Source organism: Pseudonaja textilis, chromosome 14, assembly GCF_049901715.1.
Source record: "Pseudonaja textilis isolate UNSWEBS1 chromosome 14, rPseTex1.2, whole genome shotgun sequence".
NCBI classification, from domain to species: domain Eukaryota; kingdom Metazoa; phylum Chordata; class Lepidosauria; order Squamata; family Elapidae; genus Pseudonaja; species Pseudonaja textilis.
This window is the reverse complement of record NC_142003.1, coordinates 189573-209110: the sequence shown is the minus strand read 5'-3', so window position 1 is coordinate 209110 and position 19538 is coordinate 189573. Positions and strand designations below refer to the sequence as shown.

The following is a 19538-nucleotide window of genomic DNA, read 5'->3' as shown; positions in this document are numbered from 1 at the left end:
GCAGTAGAAATCATGAAAAGGGTAAATAGTGTTCAAAGCCAGGAATTTATTCTTAGCACTAAGCAATCAATCTTGTCACAAAACTGGATCTTTCCAATCCTGTTCTCAACCATAATTCTTTGTTTCACCTGAGAAGTTTTAGTACTGCTATTGTTGGACATAGGGGGAAAAAAATAACCCTTGCTAGGCTATAAAAATACTTTAAGCCCTGTTAGTAAAAACCACTCATAATCTCTTCCCATTCTCAGTCTACTTCAGCAACATTTAGGGACCAAGAATGATCTCATGTGATGTTGGGGAAATGCATGTCAACAAAAGCTGAGGTTCAACTTCATATTCTGCAACCTCACTCTGAGCCTAACCTGAAACCAGAGTTGCTCCTACGACGGAAAACGCCAACTAAAATGCATACTGTGTGCAAGGCACCATCTCTGTTGCAAGCAGAGACGAGTTGTCTGCCAAAGAAATATTTATCTAGAAAAAATAAACTTGTGATCCTTCAAAACAGGTCCAGATCTTTTTTGGGGGGAGGGATGTATTAAGTTGTGCCCTCGTATCTCTCTGGCATTTAGGCAATGCTTGTGAAGGCTTAGCAAAAGCTCTGCCAAGGCCAAGTTACAAAAGTTGCCATGTTAAGCGAATAGGGCTGGGCCAACTCTGTTGAAGAGGCAAGGCAGAGATCCTCATTCTTTGCAGGACCAGCTCTTGGACCCTGTGCTCAAGCTACAGAAATGGCAGAAACGGGACACAGTGATAGTGGCAGTAATCCCAAAGGTCAGCTTCACAGTTTTTGTAGCGATTGGCCTGCCAGGCTTTCTTCATCTTCTTCCAAAGTCACATGGCAGCCTCCCCGGGCATCCTTTGTGCTAGCCAAGGGGGCACAAGTCAAAGAGGTTAATAGGCTAACGAGACAAAAAGAAATAATCTGGCTTTGTGTGTACTGTGTGACAAACAGTAAAGAGTAACCACAACCATGAGAATCTGGTACTTGCCAGCAGTCGATACGCCACAACTGGGAACATTTTAAGTAAGGCACTTGCTGTTCAAGGAGACCTAGGCCACTTTCTGCCTTCTGGCTTGGTTTCAGGAGATGCCTCCCAAGGATAGAAGGCAACCTTGTAAGAAATGCCAAGAAAGGTACCAAGCTTCTCTGCTCATTCCACTTTAGAAGCGGGGCAGCCCATGGCGGTTGAGCTCCTGGGCATGGGAGTTGCAGCTGGTCTTTCTCTTAGTCACATTTGGCTGCGACCCCAGCCCTCAGCCACTTGCAGCCACGGTAGCTATTGCGCAGGAGGGCCTTTGGGTTGGCCGCTGAAGGTGGCACTCCTACGGGCTTTGATGCCGTTAATTTCTACAGTGGCTGAAATACTTTCTCTGAAACTGCAGGGAAAATACATGATGTGCATGTTAGTGAAGCACGCACCCAAGGGTAAAAGGGAGCTGTGTGCTCCCTTGTCCTTAATGGCACCCACATTGGCCCTTCTTTTCTCCCCGCATCACCAAAGGCACCCCTAAGGCTCCCTGTGGAAGTTACAGACTACTCCCCTCCTCTCCAGCTTGTGAACCAGGCTGGGCTGCTGCATATCCTCTTTCCACATCACACATCCAAGCCTGCTCGAGTTCAGCCAAAGCCTCTTGTGAGAAGGAGAAGCAAAGAGAACTACAATCAACCTGCAGGTGACCGAAGTGCTTCTGATGGTCTCAGCAGCACCAACAGCCAGTTCATTCCCACCCAGAGTTCCCGCTCATGATTCCGGTTGGGAACTGGGTGCCAGTGGTGCAGGCTGCTCTCTCTTCTTGGGCAACCAATGGGCAGTAGAAGGCTGGCCACCCTGTTCTTTCCTCACTGTCTGGTTCTCCGCAATGGTCCTTTATCCTGAATGCAGGTTTTAGGACGAAGAGCTGGTGGGGAGAGAAGAGAAGAGTGCCCTCAGCTGTGATGTCTTTACCCATTTGAAGAAACTTCTAGCCATCGCAGGAAAGGCAACCAGACTGGCACCCCTTCCCATCCCTGCTAACCAAGGCAATGAGGGTGGACCAACCTGGATCAGCAGCTCCCTGTTGCTTCTTTCGGGAAGAGGATATAAGGTGCCTTTCATTCGTCAGCCGCACCTCCTGGTCTTCCATTTGGTTGCTGTTGAGCCAAAAGGATCAAAAAGGTCATTTTTTCTGAACATTCAAGAAAGGTCATTTTTGGAGTGGAACTATCTGCATACCGTATTTCCCTACCTATTTTGCTCTCAAATGACTGCCCTCCCTTCCCAGTGTGCTGATTTGATGGGGGCTGTATACCACTGTGGCTCTTGTCTCCCCTGGGGGCACCTACACCTCTGCACCCAGATCCTCGGTGGAAATCAGGAAAAGGAATATGGAGCTAAAAGAGCAGATGGGTTTGGCACAGGAACATTCTTGAGCCAAAGTATTATCTAGCACGGAAACCTCTCTTAATAGCAGCTCACATCAGATCATGCCTGTCAAATTACTTATCTATGGTTTGCTTTTATCTAATTGTCAGATGAATCATATGTCAGGCAGAATGTCTTTTTATGTTACTGATGTTTATTATTACTCAGGAATTGAAAGTAAGCTGAAAATGATCACCTGCTCCCTAGAGAAAAAGTTACAAATGTACCCACACACCTAACCATGGTGCTCCTCTCCTGCCTGCAGATCTTCTCGTCCTCTGTAAAGAGGAAGGTGTGATGGGGAACGACAGGCTCACAGGTAGGAAGAATGCCAGGGACCAGGTGGCTCACCAGGTCGAGAATGCCGTTGTATACCAGTAAATCATCCACAAGGAGCTGGGTCCCAAAAAGAGGAGGTAAAAAGCTGGACGGTTTCATCATGACACAAATGAATTTGCCCCTTCCGCAAGAGGCCAGAGGTGCGCTGAGTTCCCAACCCAGGCAGGTGGCTTGTACCCCAAAGGACCCCCAACTGCAGGCCCCAATTTTAAGCCCTGCTGCTTCATGTGTCCTCTCTCTCTCTCTGTCTCTCCTCTCTCTCTTTCTCTCTCCTGAATTAGAGGCTCAAGATGAGGTGGTTTCTAAGCAGGCACTTACTCCAAATTCCTTGACTCCTCGCTGTGGAGTTTTTGCATAATTCCATAGCTTGATCATGGAAATGGTAGTTGGCAAGTCAAAGATAATGTAAACTCGATTCACCTACCACCAGGAATGAAACAGAGAAGAAATTCTTTAACCAAGAGAAATAATCTCACTGAGGACTATTTTAACTCCGGTCAGAACTGTTTTGTACATGTTTGAAACTAAATCTGATAAACAGATTAAAGTTGGTCTGGGCTGTGAAACTGGATGTGGATCAGTGTTCTTCCTCCTCCCGTTAGTGAAAGAAAAAGAAAAATGAGGCTGCCCAGGACATCACCAGACTTGTTCTTTAACAAGTAACCAAGTGTGAGAGCGAGAGAAAACTTCTTTACTTAGAAAAAATCACATATCATACAGAAATACCAAAAGACAATAACGTGTGGATAATGGACATTGCAACACCTGGAAACAGTAGACTAGAAAAAAGAGAAAACCACAGAGTATAAATACCCACAAATAGAACTAAAACAACTGTGCCAAAAGAAAGCAAAGATAATATCAATAATGATGATTATCTTGGGACCAATTCCAGGACATCCGGAGCATCACTTGAACACTTGGCATTAACAAAATCAACTGCAGAAGGCAGCTTGACGTGGAACAGCTGACATCCTACCTGTGCTCACACCTTTAATACTTTCAAACAATATGCCAATCTCAAATTGTTGGGAAGGACTCAATAGGTGGACAAAAATGCCAAGTCCGGTCTAAACAACAGGCTGCCTATGCAACCAATCTCTTTTTCCTTGAAAGACCACCTGCTCCCAAAATCCCAAAAGTGGATATAGTAGTTTTTCAAGCCCTGAAATGCTTCTTCCACAAAACCCACAGGAAGCACCTAAATAAGGCAATTAGAGGCTCATCCATCAGCCGCTGGGGCAGCTGTTCGCCTGGCCTTTTGGACAGACTGTTAGGCAGTGCCTGTGACAGAATGCAAGAGGGAACCATACCAGCCCTGGCAGAATTGGTGCAAGCCACATGTGCCTTCCGTCATTGCTGTGATTCACACCGTCAATGAGCTTGTCTGGTGTTCGAATATCTCCACAGACTCCGTCCAGGACATTGACGCTGTCGGGAAAAGCTGCAATGTCTGAAAAAGGGCACCCATCAAGGAGAGCACCTGGCCTGGATGGTCTCCCCGCCCCATTGCAATGCAAGTCCTACAGCCTCTGAGGCTTCTGCAGGAGCAAACAAAGCTCGGGGTCCCGCTTGGCTCTCCTTCAACCTGAAGGGAAGCCTTGGAAGGCAGAGGAGGAAAAACTCCAGCCGCACCATAAAAGCATCACAGCAGGAGCAGCAGGCAGGCAGATCATGCTCCCCTGTTCCTACAAGAGCCCTGCCCGGGCCTGCTTTCTCTGGCTTGGCTGTGAGCTACAGGGGAAGGGAATGGTTCTGTCTACATGGCAGAAAGGATACTGTTCTGATTTAAAGGAATCTTCTCTCCGTGTTCATTATACAGCTCCAGCCCATTTAAACCAATGTAATATGGATCACCCCAACTCGTGAGTAGCTGGAACTGGAAAATGACTGATGGAGGTTATTGAGAAAACATGTCTTTGTTAAAATACTTCCGCCCGACTTTCATTCCTTGGGGACCCGCAGCAGGTGGCAAAAGCCCTAAGAACAAAAGCCAGCCTTGTGGAAAACGAAGGCCTGTGATGTCTGCAGTGAGGAGTATGGCAAGGAGGGACAGCTGGGCACTGACGGGCACACCCAGGGAAGCTGGGAATCAAGTGGGGCACCCCTTCTGGAGAGAGCCCCCGAGCCCCCAGTGTCATCCAGCCCAGAAGTACAACCGCCAAGGCCAAAGGCCAAAGGCTCCACAGAGAAGGATACATCCACAGGGCATCAGTGGTGCTTCGTACTCCATACTGCTTTGCTCCCTCTTCTTCACTTCACTCCTGTCCAGTGAGGATGGAGACTATCACAGCACTGCGAGATGCTATCATTACTAGCCACAAAACCCATTTCGAAATGACCGTTGTCATCCAGCGGAACAATCCGTTGCTCAGACTCACCCCTCACATGCCGGAGCAACTGTGGGACCCACAAGGTAGTTGATGAAGAGGATCTCTTGAGCAAAGTCAAAGTGACAGTTGCCTGGTCCTTTGCGAATAAGAAAGCCCCCCGGAGGGGAAATGCAGCAGCCATCCAACCACACCTGGACCATCTTTGCCTAGGCAAAAGCAGAAAACCAGGAATGGCACCCACTGACGAACTGACGGAGTTAGTATCAAGAGTATTAAAAGTGAACTCCCTCACCCACCACTCCACCTCCCAGCATGCTACCCAAAGGTTGAGCAGAGAGACGAGGCGGGAATGGCACAGAAAACCTTCTGCCAGGGGATCTGCCTCCTGTCTTTGTCCACCTGGAGGGTTCTGCGTTGGGCCTTACCCCTCGATAGGTGTCCTCAGGAGATTTGTTGTAGTTCCAGATGCGAAGCCCCGCAATATTTTCTACTTGGGTAAAATGGATGGTTACCAGGTGATCTTCTCCCGGGCAAAAGGGAATGAGCCACATGTGGTTATCTTCCATAGTGATGTTTTTTCCATCAATCAATCTAGGAGGAAGCACAGGAACTGGTTGGGGAGGGAATTTGGATACACACAGATTTATTGCAGAGAGATATATGCCATGCCACTTGCTCTACAGTTAATAGCATTTCAGCCTCTCTTCCGTTATGAATTTTTAGCTGCAAACCCTGGGAGCTGGGACTGTCTTTCCTGCCTGGAGGGGGTGTACCACCCTTCCTGTGCCATGGTCAGGCAGTCTCTGCTAGTTTTCAATATCAAGGTTCCTGGGAGCTGGAGATTTTATGAAGAACCATTATGGATAGCATCATCCTGAAATACTATCAGTAGCAGCCTATATCTGCCTTATACATAAGCTTCCAGTTTCTTGAATGATGCTCACTTATCTAAGGTCCTTGAATCGTCCACATACTCCACAAGATCATTGAGATCCTGAGGAGAAGCAGAAAGCTGATCCACAGAGAATGGGATTGCTTGGCCATCCTTTCCGATCACTTCAAGCCCTGTCAGTCCAAGGTAATGTGAATCTCCCCAAGAAGCGGTGAAATTCAGCAGCAGGCCTGAAAGGAGACAGAAGCAGCACAAGATCAGCCTCTGAGTAGACCTTAAATGTACTGCAAGGACGAGCTGTAGCACAAAAAGGAACTAGACAGTTTTGCTCCATTCCTTCCAGTGAAATGGATCCCAGTTATAAAAAAACGGTTGCCTTGGAGTTCTGCATCTTTACCTGTAATCCAGCCAGGGTCTATGAGGGGTTGGCAACTACAATAAATCTAAAACAATATTAATAGTAAGAATGAGAAAGCAAAGGTACTACCAATAGCGTTAGGCACCTTGGATGCAATCCCATATGAACGCCACCAGCATTGATAAAATCACTCTCAGTCGATAGCAATGGACAGCTCTGCTTGGAACAGCGTACATCCTGTGACAATACCTTTAAGCCCATTGAACCATATCTGTCTATCCCAGGTCCTTGGAAGGACCTGATGCTGTAGATGGACAGAAATGCCAAATCCAGTCTAAACATCTGGCTGACTGTGCAACCAACCATAATAATTATCAGGAGGAATCCAGTATCAGAGAAAAGCAGGGCTGAGCTACCTGAGGCATATATTTGTGTGCTAGGTTTTACGATTAAAAATATCAGAACAGTTAGCAATTAACAAAAACATGCAGAATGGGAAACTACAATATTTTCCATCCTAGCATTCACTCAGAAAAGGGCATCGTAAACAGGAAAGTCACTCAAAGGGCACTACAATCTGCAGCGGTTTCAGAGGGAACAGCATTCCAGGATGCTGATGTCATGCCAAGTCCTGGTGGTGTGAAACTTGAGGCTCTACAGTTTTTATCAAGCCACAAGATCTCCCCCCAAAACCTTAACAATTGGCCCAGTCTCTCTCTGATAGAGCACGCCTTGTTCCTCTGCTCTGCCAGCTGCATTGGCTGTCCATCCCAATTCAAGGTGCTGCTTTTGACCTTTAAAGCCATTCGTGGCAAAGGACTGCCAGCCCCATCAGGTCTGAGTCTCACAGGCTAAGGAATAATGTTTGGGGCGACCCAGGAGAGGGGCATCCGCCCTATGGCACATTTTCCCTCTGATGTGAGTGTATATGTAGCTATTGCAACCATTAGTCAATTGTTTTCCTTCTGTTAAAATATTGAACTTTTAATAAACAGCACATTGCGTGAAGAACCGGTCTACATAAAGCACCCTCCTTCAGAAGACAATGAAGATGGGAAGAGAGAACGTACATTTTCCAGAGTAGACTCCAGGTTCTCTGCTTGTCATGACCTCGGAGAGGGAATCTGACCCTGCAATTCTCTCCTCACTCTAAAAAAGTTTGGAAAATCAAGGGGCAAGTCAGAACAAAAATCAATTTCTTTTGATTGCAGTAGAAACATTCTGAGAAATATAGCAGAGTCCTTTAAAATTTAAGCAGTTGGAATAAAATATAAACATGTCAAGCAGTCAATTACAGAAAAGTATCCGAATGTCCACCAAGAGCTCTAACAGCGGCCCAATATCTAATTTTTTTCAACAAAGACCACCCTGTCCTTGAATGGCTGGGTGGACTGGACATTAACATTTGAACCACAGTAAGCCCATGTATTTGCCATATGCTAAATAAATGAACAGAAAAATGTTTCAATTAAGCACCAGAGTAGGACATTTTCAAAGCCCTCTTAAAGCCACTGCAGTTGTGCCCTCATCTTAATTCCCAGAGAAAGCCCACTTTCACAAGTGGGACTCTTACCAGCTTGTCTTCTGTCCTGGAACCCGCCTGAGTGAAGGGCCTCTCGTCCCCTTCTCCATCAGCTGTTCTTGGCCTCTTCAGCTCCTCCTCATAGCTGAAGCTGCACCTGCTTTCAATTTCGTCCTCGCAGGACTCATCGTAACAGTAAATGGCCTCGAGAATGTCCTCATCAGTTGTGAACAGGATGGTGTCTCCAAATTGTTCTGGACCTGAAACATTGTGAACTTTATGGTGACCATATCCACAAAATTAACCCTCTCCCTTCTTGGAAGTAAATATACAGACTCCTGCAATGAAGGAACTAATATCCAAAAATAAAAACTATCTTAAATCTGTATGAAGATATTGCCTTGAAGTCCGAAGCCTGTGTCTGCAATAAAGAAAAAAGGCTATAAGGAAAAAGTCAGGATGTCCTAAGCAAACTTGCCTGTCGGGTCTAGGACTAGTATATGCTTTGGCAGGATTTTATCAGCTAGTGGCAACTTCATTTGTTTTGACTTATATCTGGCCCTGGCTTCCTCTATGAGTGGACATAACCACAGAGCATCCAAAGTTCTTATACCAGGCAACCTTCAATACAAAAGCCAAACAATGGAATACCAGACAAACTAAACCAGAATGGCTGAACAAGATTGTTCTCCCAGCTTACTCTTGGCTTTAATGAAAAGTTGTCTTGTACGATTAACAGAGGCAAGAGGAAAGGCTGGCTAGTTGGATGACCAGGGTCAAGATCCAGCAGCCATTGGCTCTCCTCCTTTGAAAAGCCAAGTTTAAAATCAGAGACAGTCTGCCCCTTACCTCCAGCAAGTGTCCCTGAAGCCTTGGCAATTTCTCCTTGGAAAATGCAGCATCCATCCAGGAGAATGGAGAGGTCCTTCACCCCCCGAAAGGAATGGATGCGGGACTTGTTGTAATTCCAGATGCGAATCATGGCTACCTCACATGGCTTTGCAAAGTCCAGGCAAACACAGTGTGATTTTCCTGGAGTGAAGGGAGCCAGCCAGAGGTGCATGTCATCCTGTGTCCGGTTCACTCCATCCAGCAGATTAGTTACTATCCGGGGGTCTTTGCCATACGCAGGCAAGACGTTGATATCAGGTGGGTTGGCAGTGATTTTTACAATCTGGATGGGCTCACCTTTTGAGCTAAACAGCTCAAGTCCATTCAGACCAACATAGTGTCTGTCTCCCCAGGTTGACCTGATATCAATTTTTAAGTGCTGACCATGAGGTAAGATGGGGATTTTAAATTCGCTCTCATCTTCTAGGTCTAAGTAGCTGTTGGCCGCCTTCTGCACTGGCAGCCCCCGTGCCTGGTCCTTTGTGCTGAGCTTCTGATCTTCTTGCCGGCTAATTTTCTGCTGCTGGAGAAACTCATCAAAAATGTCACCTTGGAAATCCATGTTAGAGATTCGACCACGATGCAAACGATTGAATTTCAATAATGAATTCCAAGATTCCTGCAGCAGGTACTCCTGAGAAGTGCCCCACTTGGCTCTTGAGGGCCTTGTGCTGCCTTTGGCTGGGAAGAGCTCCTCTGAAAGGGAGAAATTAGTCTCAGATGATGAAGGGGAGGCATCTTTTTTTAAAAAAACATACAAATAAAATGCGAGCAGCAAGTAGCCTGTAATACTTTCTGAGTTCTTCAATTCAACACAATATTCAAAGAACTCAGGAAGGTCAGATTCTGCTCAAAATGTGGGTAACCAGACAATCCCTAGATTTTGACTGGTGGACATCAGCTCTTACCTTTGTCAAGGGAAGCTTTCTCTGTGTAGAAGGGGTGGCTGAATTCTTCCTGCTCTCTGTCTTTCAGATCTTGATCAGGGCGAAGTAACTCAGTTGGACCACTGTGTTTATAAAGAAGTGGTTTCAAGAAATCCAGGTCAGGAATGGACTCCTGGTTCTCGTCTGACGGTCTCTTGCCTGCCTCTGGGGCCTCACTGCTGGTTTGCTGTTCCACAGTTGGAGAGAGATGGGGACTCCCATCAGGTGTTCCTAGACAGCCTCTCTTGATGCTCTCTGAAGGCAGCTGGACTTGTAATCCCAAAGGAGGCAGTTTTTGCTTCCCACAGCTAAGCTGCATCTCCCCCTTTGCCTCAGGAGAAGTAAAAGTGGCTGATGGAGAATATTCTTCCGTTTTCTCCCTCAGGGAACTGTCATCCTCAGGGGAGACGCACCTTGCAGTCTCCCATGAGATGAGGCTGCTGATCTTTGGGTTGGGTTGGAGATCAGAATCACCAGTTCCCTCTTTTTCCTCAGGGCAGTTTTCTTTTATGGAAAGCTCCCAATTGAACGGCAGCAGCTTGTCAAGCTCCTCTCTTGGATCTGCAGAAGCCCAATTCTTGTCTATCTTTCCCTTTGGAGGAAGGGGAAGGTCCGTTGGGAGATCAATGGAGGTGTAGCCATTGCCATCAGGATCATGAGCCAAGCAGCCCTTCTGCAGCTCCCCAGCAAAGATTAGACACCCATCAACATATACAATAATATTTCTGGCTCCAATATTCAGGTCCTGGTGAGACAAAGAAAGATGTCCTGATGAGCAAGCAAAAGCCAACCTTCCTGAAAACCTCCAGATCTAATGCACATTCTTCTAACTGGCAGAAAACCGAAAAGGCCCCTGCTGAGATCTGAGATCTCAATATACAGAAGACTTGGGTTGAAAGATGGAGAGAGATCTTCCTTCAAGTGTTCAGCTGGCTTTGAGTTTGGGATGGATCCTGGAAGACTGGGCAGCATAGTTAAGTCTCATTATAGCCTTCTGCAGTGGGGCAGCCTTCCTGTTTCCCCTGTTGTCACCCAAAGCTCCTCATCCAAGTGCTTTGCTCAGAAAAGGAGAATGACAGAAAAAAGTAAAAGGGTGGACCCATCCACTTTTGGCTCTGCCCCAGCTGGCACGGATCACTCTGAGCAGGAACAAGGTGATTTGTTTTGGGGGTTGCATGTAAGAATCAGCCTCAACCTGACTAGCATAGCCTTTGCTCCTAATATGACTGAGCGGGGAATCCTCTTTGGGTTGAATATAGTTTAGGATGGCACGCTAGACTGTGCTTGGTGACAGATGGTTGGATTTCCCCCACAAAGCATTGCATTTTGGTTGAGGAAATGACTTCCCTCCCTTTTTTGGTGTTCCATTGACCTTCCCTGAGTTTCTGGAGAACAGGGCCTCCCACTCACTGCCCAAGAGAAGATCTCTCTGGAGTCATCAGCCCCAAAGAGGCAAGACTGAGCTCAAGAAGTCAAATGGGGTGCTTCTAATTCAGATGCCATTTGAAAACCCTGGAAGGCTACATGACAATTCCATGAGCAGATTGCTTGAGGCAAAGGTGTACACATAAGGATAAAAATGCATAGCTGAGAACGAGTCATAAAGGATCAGGATTTGCTGCTCTCTAATACAGCTCGTTAAATCCTCTTTGCCACGCTAGCTGGAGCCAAAGCAAACAAAGCCGCTCTCTCTACAGAATATCGCAGACTCAGGGCAGCAGAACTTGGATTTGGTTATTTTTGTAAAGTAACCCTGTTCCCTCCACCAATAGGCACAGCATGTCAACAGTGGCACTCTTGGGCTGGCTGGAGTTCCCAAACAGAAAGGGAAGCCTTCTAAAAGAGCGGCGGGGCGGGGGGGCAGGGGGCGGGGGCTCAGTGGCCTCTGGATGCAGGCTGGCAGGAGGGCAGCACCTTCAAAGAAAAATATTCCGTTGCCAAACATTTCCACCAGCAACGTAACATTTCAATCTTATTTTTAAAATAGTTTTATTTTAACCTAATGTTAGAATTAACTCAAATAAAAGTTAACGCAGTTGTGGCTGCTTTGCCCCCTCCCTTTTCCTTCCCCTCTTAGCTCCTACTAAGTATGAAAAAGCAAAGCTCTGACATAAGAGACTAGAGCGGTCACTTACACCACGAACGGTCGAGCTGTAATTCCAGATCCTGATTCTGGATAGGCCAAAGTCTCCTGAGAGGCTGGGGTTTCGGACAATGAAGTACAGCTGCACCGGAGGCTGGAAGAGGCATGACCAGGGGAGAAGCTCTCTGGGAACCTACAACACAAGGAAGCTGATGGTTGGCCCGTCACCCCGGAGCAAAGCACAGCAGTGGCTTTGGGACTCCAGAAAGAAGCCAGCAAGAGGAAGAGCTGTGTGCTCCTTCTGGCTTGCTCTGTCACTGAGCAAGCAGAGGCTGCTTGAAAGTGTGAGGCCAGTTCCAAGGCTGACCTGCTCAGCCTAATCCGCTTTAGTGCTAGTAAGAATGGCAAGGGGCTCCCAGTGAGGATTAGCAGGGGCTGGCATTTCTTATCATCTCCTTTCTCCTAAGGAAGGAATCAGTTCGCCTAGTCTCACCACAGTAAAACATGCCAGTTCAAAATTTTATTATACCTTTTTATCATACAATTACAACTCTGTAAGTGAGAAGATATGTTGTTTCTGTCTCTCTCTATTTAGTGCAGTTCTTATGCTCGTTATTAAAACTGACTGCTGAGCTGTCAGCTGCTGTGCAGGCCCTGGAACTTGACTGAGGTAAATGGAGTAGGCTTGTTCTTTGCAGCAGCTAGCAAAGCTTTAGTTCCAAAGCAACCATGGCCGTCACAGCCCTGATCCACTACCTGAGCAGAAGAAACAATACCCGACATCCCACCAAGGGGTGGAAAGCTGTGCAAGAACCCAGGAACACTTTTGTATAGCTCCAACTTGGACGCTAGCTGTTTTAGAAATAAACAACCTCTGGGGCAGATTCACTTGGTTGAGATGGATGGCCATAGAAATTAAATAAATAAACCTGTGTGCAAAATTTTGTCTGCCGTTCCTTGAAAAGCAACCATGGGAAGCTTACATTTGTGCTTCGGTTAACTAAGCAGCTCAGCTCTCCAGGTGGATCCGCATGTCGGATGTCCACATCGTGAGGAGACACAAATACTCTCTCAAAATTCAAATCAAAGAACTCCACTTCTGTCAGACCCACACGGGACACGTCTCCCCAGTTGGAGAGGATCTCTACAGTAATATAGATGGCATCCCGGACCTCCGTTTCCAATCCCACATGGCCCTGAAAAGAAAAATTTGGGACGTCACTGGAGACCCTGATCTCAAACTGACCTGAACGGGACATTAACGACGGTGCCCAAGAGACCCGGAGGGGCCCAGACGGCTCCCGCCTGGCTTCCTGGAAGTGGGTTGGGCCCATGGCTCAAGCAAACCTTCCCCTTCGGTCCAGCACCAGGCATGGAGCATCAGCATCCCAAGCCCACATTTTTGCTTTCACAGGATGTGCCGGAAGGTGCTTTTTTCAGAAGAAAGCTGCCTGGCGTTCACACTCTCTTCAGGACCATCCAACCCATTCTGACTGTTGCTAAGTAACACAATTGGGATGAAGATGAGGAAAGTGCTGTTCAAAAATCTGACTTGCTTCCTACCAGAACAGGAAGCTGTAGCTGTCCAAAGCCCAAAGCTGAAGGGCCACGGCAGACGGACAAAGTCTCGGTCTTTTGGAGAGCTTTGAGAAGTTTCTTTTGCTGCCTAAACATTGAAGAGATCAGAGGCAAACAAGCAGCCAATCAGTGCTTTTTCCTTTGGACCCAGAAGGGCCATTGATTTGAACTCATTCAGATGCTCGGAAGCTCTCAAGACAAGGAGGGGAAGGAGGAGGGTGAGGATGAGGTAGCAGTGCTGGGAACAATCCAGCCCTGCTTTTCTTGTTAAATAGGGCTCAAGCCTTAATGGACCATCAGCAACTTGAGCAAATATGTCCCCGTTCGTTTTTTGATCAAGAATACGGGTGCAAGCTTGCAAAATATTGAATGTTATACACCAAGAACCAGAAAGCTGAAACTCTGTTCCTAGTATTGCTCAGAGCACAAGGTTCACACTTCATTAGGGAAATATTGACATTGTCTAAAATTTTTATAAAGCTCAGTCCCCGAATCGCCTTTTGCTCCTCCCATGCCCCAGCCTCCACAGACACCCTTTGCAGACGAAGATGCGTGCGGTCATCTTGCCTTCCGGATGCCCTAGTAACCAGAGGCAGCGGAGAGCAGGACTAGCAAAGGAGCCCATTAGACATCTCCATGCAGAGATACACTCATCTTGTACCTAGGAACAGACTCAAAGGATTCAAAACTGCCACCTGTTTTCCAGAAGTCCAATCTGTTCCAGAGCTGTAGAGACAACTCCATCCTCCTGCTGTTTTGGAGGAAGGCCCACTGTTGCAGAACCGGAAGCCAGCAGTGACTGTACAGAAGGGAAATAAGAACAAACTCACAAGACAGCTTCAGTCTCCAGACAATGGAGCTGGGGATTGGTCTGAATTGGGAGGTCAGGCTATGTGCAAAACTTCCACACCCTATTCAAGCAATCAACATGCCTCACCAAAGACTCTTGGCAGAGAATATTTTACCTGTCTTTCATTTCACTAACCACAATTAGCAGCTAGATGATTCTAGACAGCGATTCTACAAATACCAGCATGGCAATTTTTAGTAAGCTTCTGCCAGGCCACACAAGAATTGATTGCTTGTACATACAGGAGCTTCCTTTTCAGGAATGGAAAAGATTCACAATTCAGCCTTACCTCCAGGCAAACACGAGGAGGGACTTCTCCTCTTTAAAAGTTACTAAACCACTGCCTTCCTGTCACTAACAGCTTCTAAAAAATGTGACTGAAGTAAAACCAGCAAGTAAGTGAATGGGTATTCTGTTATTTAAGAGAGATTTCTCTGGTTTCGATCCTTACAGATCAAGTTTCCACTGGTCAAAACATTAAATAATAGACTACAAAAAAGAGACAGGAGAACTCTTCTTAAGAAAACTAGTCTCTATTTCATTGTCTGCAAAAAAGAAAAAAATTCTAGGAATCCAAGGAAAATAAAACCTTTGTTTAACATTGCACAGAGCACACCGTCCATTTCAAGGCAAATGGTTGCAAAGCAGCATTTTGGAAGAACATCCTGATCCTGTCAAATCCCTCTGGACAGTGGCCAAATTGTCAGCTTCCATGGCAGAGGTCAGGTGGAGCAAGGAAATCCAGCCACCTGCTGTGGCTGTCTCTGAATAAGACAGGTCCCCCGTGCCACTCACCTCTGCAGAAACCTCCAGTTGCCGACAGAGCACCTCCTTTTGTAGCGTCTCATTTTCTGCTTGCATAGCTTTTAGGACAACGGAAGCAGCGTGTGCTGGATCCTTCTTCTCGCACACATTTTTGCGAACAGCTGAGAGTGGTCTTTCTGATCGGCTTATTGGTCCTGACATTCAAAAGAAGCAGAAAATAATTTTTTGACCCTTTAGAGGGAAGCAAGTTGGGCCTCAAACATCCCCATGCTAAGATTCTTGAGTCACAGAATGGAAACTCCTAGACAGTATAGAAACTAACAAGAGCAAAACTTAGTGGCAGCCCGAACGTATGTCAGAGGAAAAATGCAGTCTTCTGGAAAAGAGGGGGTACCTGGCTCCAGCCAAGACTAACAAGACCCCACCAAGGGAAAAGGTGTGGCAACTGACGATCATAGAATAAGCGCGATCTGATGATTCTGGGCAACAATATTTCAAGAGCAGCAGCAGAATTATGGTGGAGAATGTTAAGTGTTCAACAAGCTGTAGTGGACAATTGTAGAAAGGTTGCATGTGGGAACATTACTAAAGGAGCATTTAAGGTGATGTGAAAAACAGAATGAATAAGAAATATTTCAGTGATGTTGATGCTGAACTATGTTTATGCACCAAGAAAAATAAGGAGACGGGCAAACGAATGGAAGAAACAGCAGAAGTTAAAATGCTAATTAACAGGAAGAAAATTGAGTAAAGTGGAACATTTGGCTGGCCAAAGGCAGATTCTCAAACTAATGTTCCTAAACGCAGCTACCACCCTGAGGGCTGGCATCGACATCTAAGAAAACCTGCCATCCCAATCCAGAGAATTACACTGGGCACAATCCTCTCCTTCTCTCCAGGTGTTTTCCTAACCAAGGCGGTCTCCAGGGGCAGCCAGCATCAGAAAACTAATATGTCAACACCCAGAATTATTCTGAGCATGGGCTTGTTCAGAGAAGAGAAATGACAGGCACATTTCTGCTGCCCTTTCACCACTGTGGCTTCTGTATGCCTGTCATGCTCTTAAGGGGGGCACTTAGAAACAAACTCTCTCTTACTGGAGGCGTTTCCTTCCTGTTCTTCCAGGTACCAACGACCTGCAGCTGCCGGACTCATGGGCTTGATGGGCAGGTAGGTTTCAGCAGTGCCCTTCCTTTTTGCAGAGAGACTTTGCTCCTTCTTAACACCTGCAGAAAGAGCAGACACTAGAACCAGGAACTTATTCTGAAGGCATCCAGCACAGCCTTCACAGCATATTTTAGACCGGGGACTGTCTTTAAATGCAACTGAACAAAAGATAAGGAAAGCACCATCTCACGAATTAAGAGACTCAAAGACCATCTCTATCCTCGTTTACCAAGCCACATAAAGGACCCTTTCGTTTGAGGATTGCTTCAAGGCCAAGCCAGCCAATCACTCTTTGATTCTGAAGATAAAAAACAATCAGCGCAGTATTGGATTTATCCAGCAAATTTTTAAAATACTTTTTAGTGAAGATTTATTAACAATGGTAAAAGACAATATACCCAAAGCTTGCTCGCTCTCAAAAAAAGAAAGAATAAACAAAGGGAGAATAAAAAATGTAAAGGACACAAGAACAAATAAGGAGAAAAATACTTAAAGAAGTGACTTCTAATCGTCACCACAAAGAGGACTAAGTTAGTAATTCTCCACCCCGTTATAAGTGAACCTACCTGGGCAGGTTGGCTTGAACTCCAACACAAGAGGCTCAGCGGCCGGAGCAGAGCCTGCGCCAGGCAGAGGGGAGAGCACTGCTTTGGCAAGGAGCGGCTCAGCGGCCCCTCCCAGACATTCAGTGGGTTCTTTCTCCTCAGGGACTTCAGTGGGAACCTCCTCCTCAATGGAGTCAGAATCCTCGGAACATTCCCCTTTCACCTCGTTTTGGCTCTTGCCAAACTCCAAGCTTTGCCGGAGTTCCTAGCACAAAGAGAAGGAGCTCAAACGTCATATAATGGCTCGGCAGATTTCAGCTCCAACATCTCCAGATATTACTGAAGGAAAACTTAGGAGGGCCAGTGTCAATCAACGCAGATGTAGACAACTCAAATTATTTTGTCTTAACTTATTTGAACAGGATTTCTTCTGCTCTGAAGAAAACATCTGATTTAAAATAAAATCTGGATTTAAATATAAATGAATGAAATTTGTATTGATAGTTACTTCAAACTTAATAATTGCCTATTATCAAATGAACTGAGAAAAACACACAGATATCAAATAGTTTGGTTGCAATCTCATGTATAAAAAATTAAAAGGAGAAACAATACAAAATCTTGTGATGAGGACGGCTGTAAAGAGGTAGCTTTCTTACTTTGAAATATTAGAACCCCAAAACTTCTCATACCCTCACTTAACTATAGCTAAGATACAGGAGATGTGACAATGACTGCCAACTAGAACAGGATAGGGAGGTTGCTTAAGGTTGTTATCCGTGATGGCTACTTAAACCCACCCAGATGAAAATCTGAATGCCAATGGTTGGGCTGGAGAGCCAGATGCTTGAGAAAATATGCCTTTGATCTGACCTGCAAGATTCCCTTGATATCCTGCTCTCTCTTTCTGGCATGGCTTTGAAAGCAACGAGAAGCAAGGCTATTTTGCCCAAGATTATTTTCTAGGAGGAAGGAAATAATGCTTCCAAATGCCTGTGCTGGTGATTCATCTTTAATAAATAGCAGATTTGAGCCAACAGATCTATTTACCTGGAAAGTACCATTCTCTTCACAGTCAGTTGTCTGCAGATCTAAACTTTCCTCAGATTCAAAATCCTCGGAATACTCACAAGGGGGAGCAATGCAAAGCCTAGATCCAGTTTCTGTCTTGATCTGCACGGCTTTCTGAAAAATTAAGAAAAATCAGTACAGTATTACACTATTACAGCCTTGAGAAATGTTGCTTTTGGAACTGTAGCCGCCACAAAACTCAGGAACTCTTATAATCAGACTTGATCCAGACTGGCTCCACAATTCTATTCTTGTTTTGGGATCATCTTTATGTCTTCCAACAGATATTTGTTCTCAGTGTTTCTCTCTTACATCTCTGTCTATGATTGGATCTCTAACCTTAAGGGTCTTACAATGCCCTATTAACAACCTGAAGAATGCTGCATGCTTGACACATCATTTATTTATATTTCCTGCATGCTGCTATAATCCAAAAAGATGCCAGGCTGGGAACTCTAGTGCTCCCTTCTCTTTTTTATACCTGGTGCCATTCCCGACGTTGGATTTTACTAGGTGCACTTTGGGTGCTCCTCTCTCGCTGTTCTTCTTGTTTTAACAGGTCTTTGGTACTCACAGCTGAAAGGAAATGGGAAGCAGTATGAGTAAACGGATCAAAGTTCAGACACCCTGCATAGCGGAGGAATTTAGTTTATTTATTAGCATGAATTCTATGCTGCCCCAATTAGAGACTCTGGTCAATAAACCATTTTCGAGTTGCCAGGATGGGTCCTTTGAACTTCAGCATAGACCTTTGGGACTGTATGGCTCATATGCTGCACTACATTATCAGAATTATTCTGCTGCTTCTTCCTCCTACCTCCTAAGCCGTCTTCCAAGCAGGGGAGCTGTGAAAACTGTCACAGAGGGAAAAAAGCCTCGGTCTGACAGCTTATGTCAACTTTCACAATTCACACAGCTGGTATCACTACCAGGAAACTCATGACTGAAAATGGAAACTGAAACAAGTTAAGGAAAGGGATTTACTGAAAGCGCAGAAAAAGTTCACCCCAACTGGTTCATGGCTTATGTCGGCCCTTCCATACTTAATTAAAATCCTCTGCGCTCAAAAAAATAGACGTTTTCTCAGATCAGATGCTACGTGTCAAATTTCTTATTTACTGTATAAAACTTCTATTTTTCATGTTCGAAAAATCCCAGACGGGGGAACCTCAACCAGAGCCGGCGCTGATCTCTGGGTGAGCTTCTCCCCTTCGGTGGAACCTCCGGATGGTCGCGACCGGCAAGGAACTCACGGTTCGCTCTGGGGGTTCGCGCGCCGCCGCTCCCGAGAAGGGCCGGAGGGCTGACTTTGCGGCCGCGGCTCGCCTCCGAGTTGGCACCGTTCACGTACAAAGTGAAGCCCTGCTCCAGCTGCTTCAGCCGGAGCTGCAGAGGGTCCCTCCTCTCCAGGGCCTTCAGGATCCTGGAACCGAAAACACGGGCTGTTCCTGGCGACGGGCGGGCGGTCCGGCCCTCCCCGGCCCTCCCGCAGGCAGGTGGCCCACCTGTTTCTCTGCTGCAGCAGCACCAAGTGCTCGTCGTGCTTCTCGTCGAAGTCGGTCACCATGGCCTCGGGTTACGCGCGCCTGAGGAGCGCCTTCCGAACCCCGTCAGCTACCTCGAGGCCCGATCCCTGCGGTCCTCCGGCGACACAGGCAGCTGGGTGGCCGAGTCCGCGAGAACACCTTCCCGTCCCCAACCGGGCCGCCGGGCCCAGCCAGGCGCGCCGAAGCTACCCCAGCGCCAGGCCCGCCGCCGCCTGTTGAGCCGTTGCCTGGGTTACCGCGGTGGTTCGGGCGTCGTGCGCCGAGGC

General features: G+C 46.6%; 1 protein-coding gene across 4 annotated transcripts; it reads right to left on the bottom strand.

Annotated features, from left to right (window-relative positions):
* Window positions 1-26: 26 nt before the first annotated feature.
* KATNIP (katanin interacting protein) lies at window positions 27-19523 on the bottom strand. Of its 4 annotated transcripts, XM_026704509.2 has the most exons (25): window positions 19231-19523; window positions 18979-19148; window positions 18207-18301; window positions 17705-17839; window positions 16676-16919; window positions 16040-16168; window positions 14973-15136; window positions 14023-14126; window positions 13313-13415; window positions 12733-12945; window positions 11802-11942; window positions 9649-10411; window positions 8699-9436; window positions 7901-8109; window positions 7398-7476; window positions 6022-6199; window positions 5503-5668; window positions 5126-5283; window positions 4944-5008; window positions 4524-4634; window positions 4058-4197; window positions 3063-3164; window positions 2641-2801; window positions 2043-2134; window positions 27-1902 (listed from the first exon to the last, which is right to left on the bottom strand). In XM_026704509.2, the coding sequence occupies exons 1-25, from the start codon at window positions 19290-19292 to the stop codon at window positions 1844-1846; spliced, it is 4581 nt and encodes a 1526-aa protein (XP_026560294.1). In that variant the 5' UTR covers window positions 19293-19523; the 3' UTR covers window positions 27-1843. The 4 variants fall into 4 exon arrangements, with proteins under 4 accessions (XP_026560294.1, XP_087768780.1, XP_087768781.1 ...); XM_087912654.1 differs by lacking the exon at window positions 3063-3164 and having other exon boundaries at window positions 19231-19511; XM_087912655.1 differs by lacking the exon at window positions 4524-4634 and having other exon boundaries at window positions 19231-19511.
* Window positions 19524-19538: the final 15 nt, after the last annotated feature.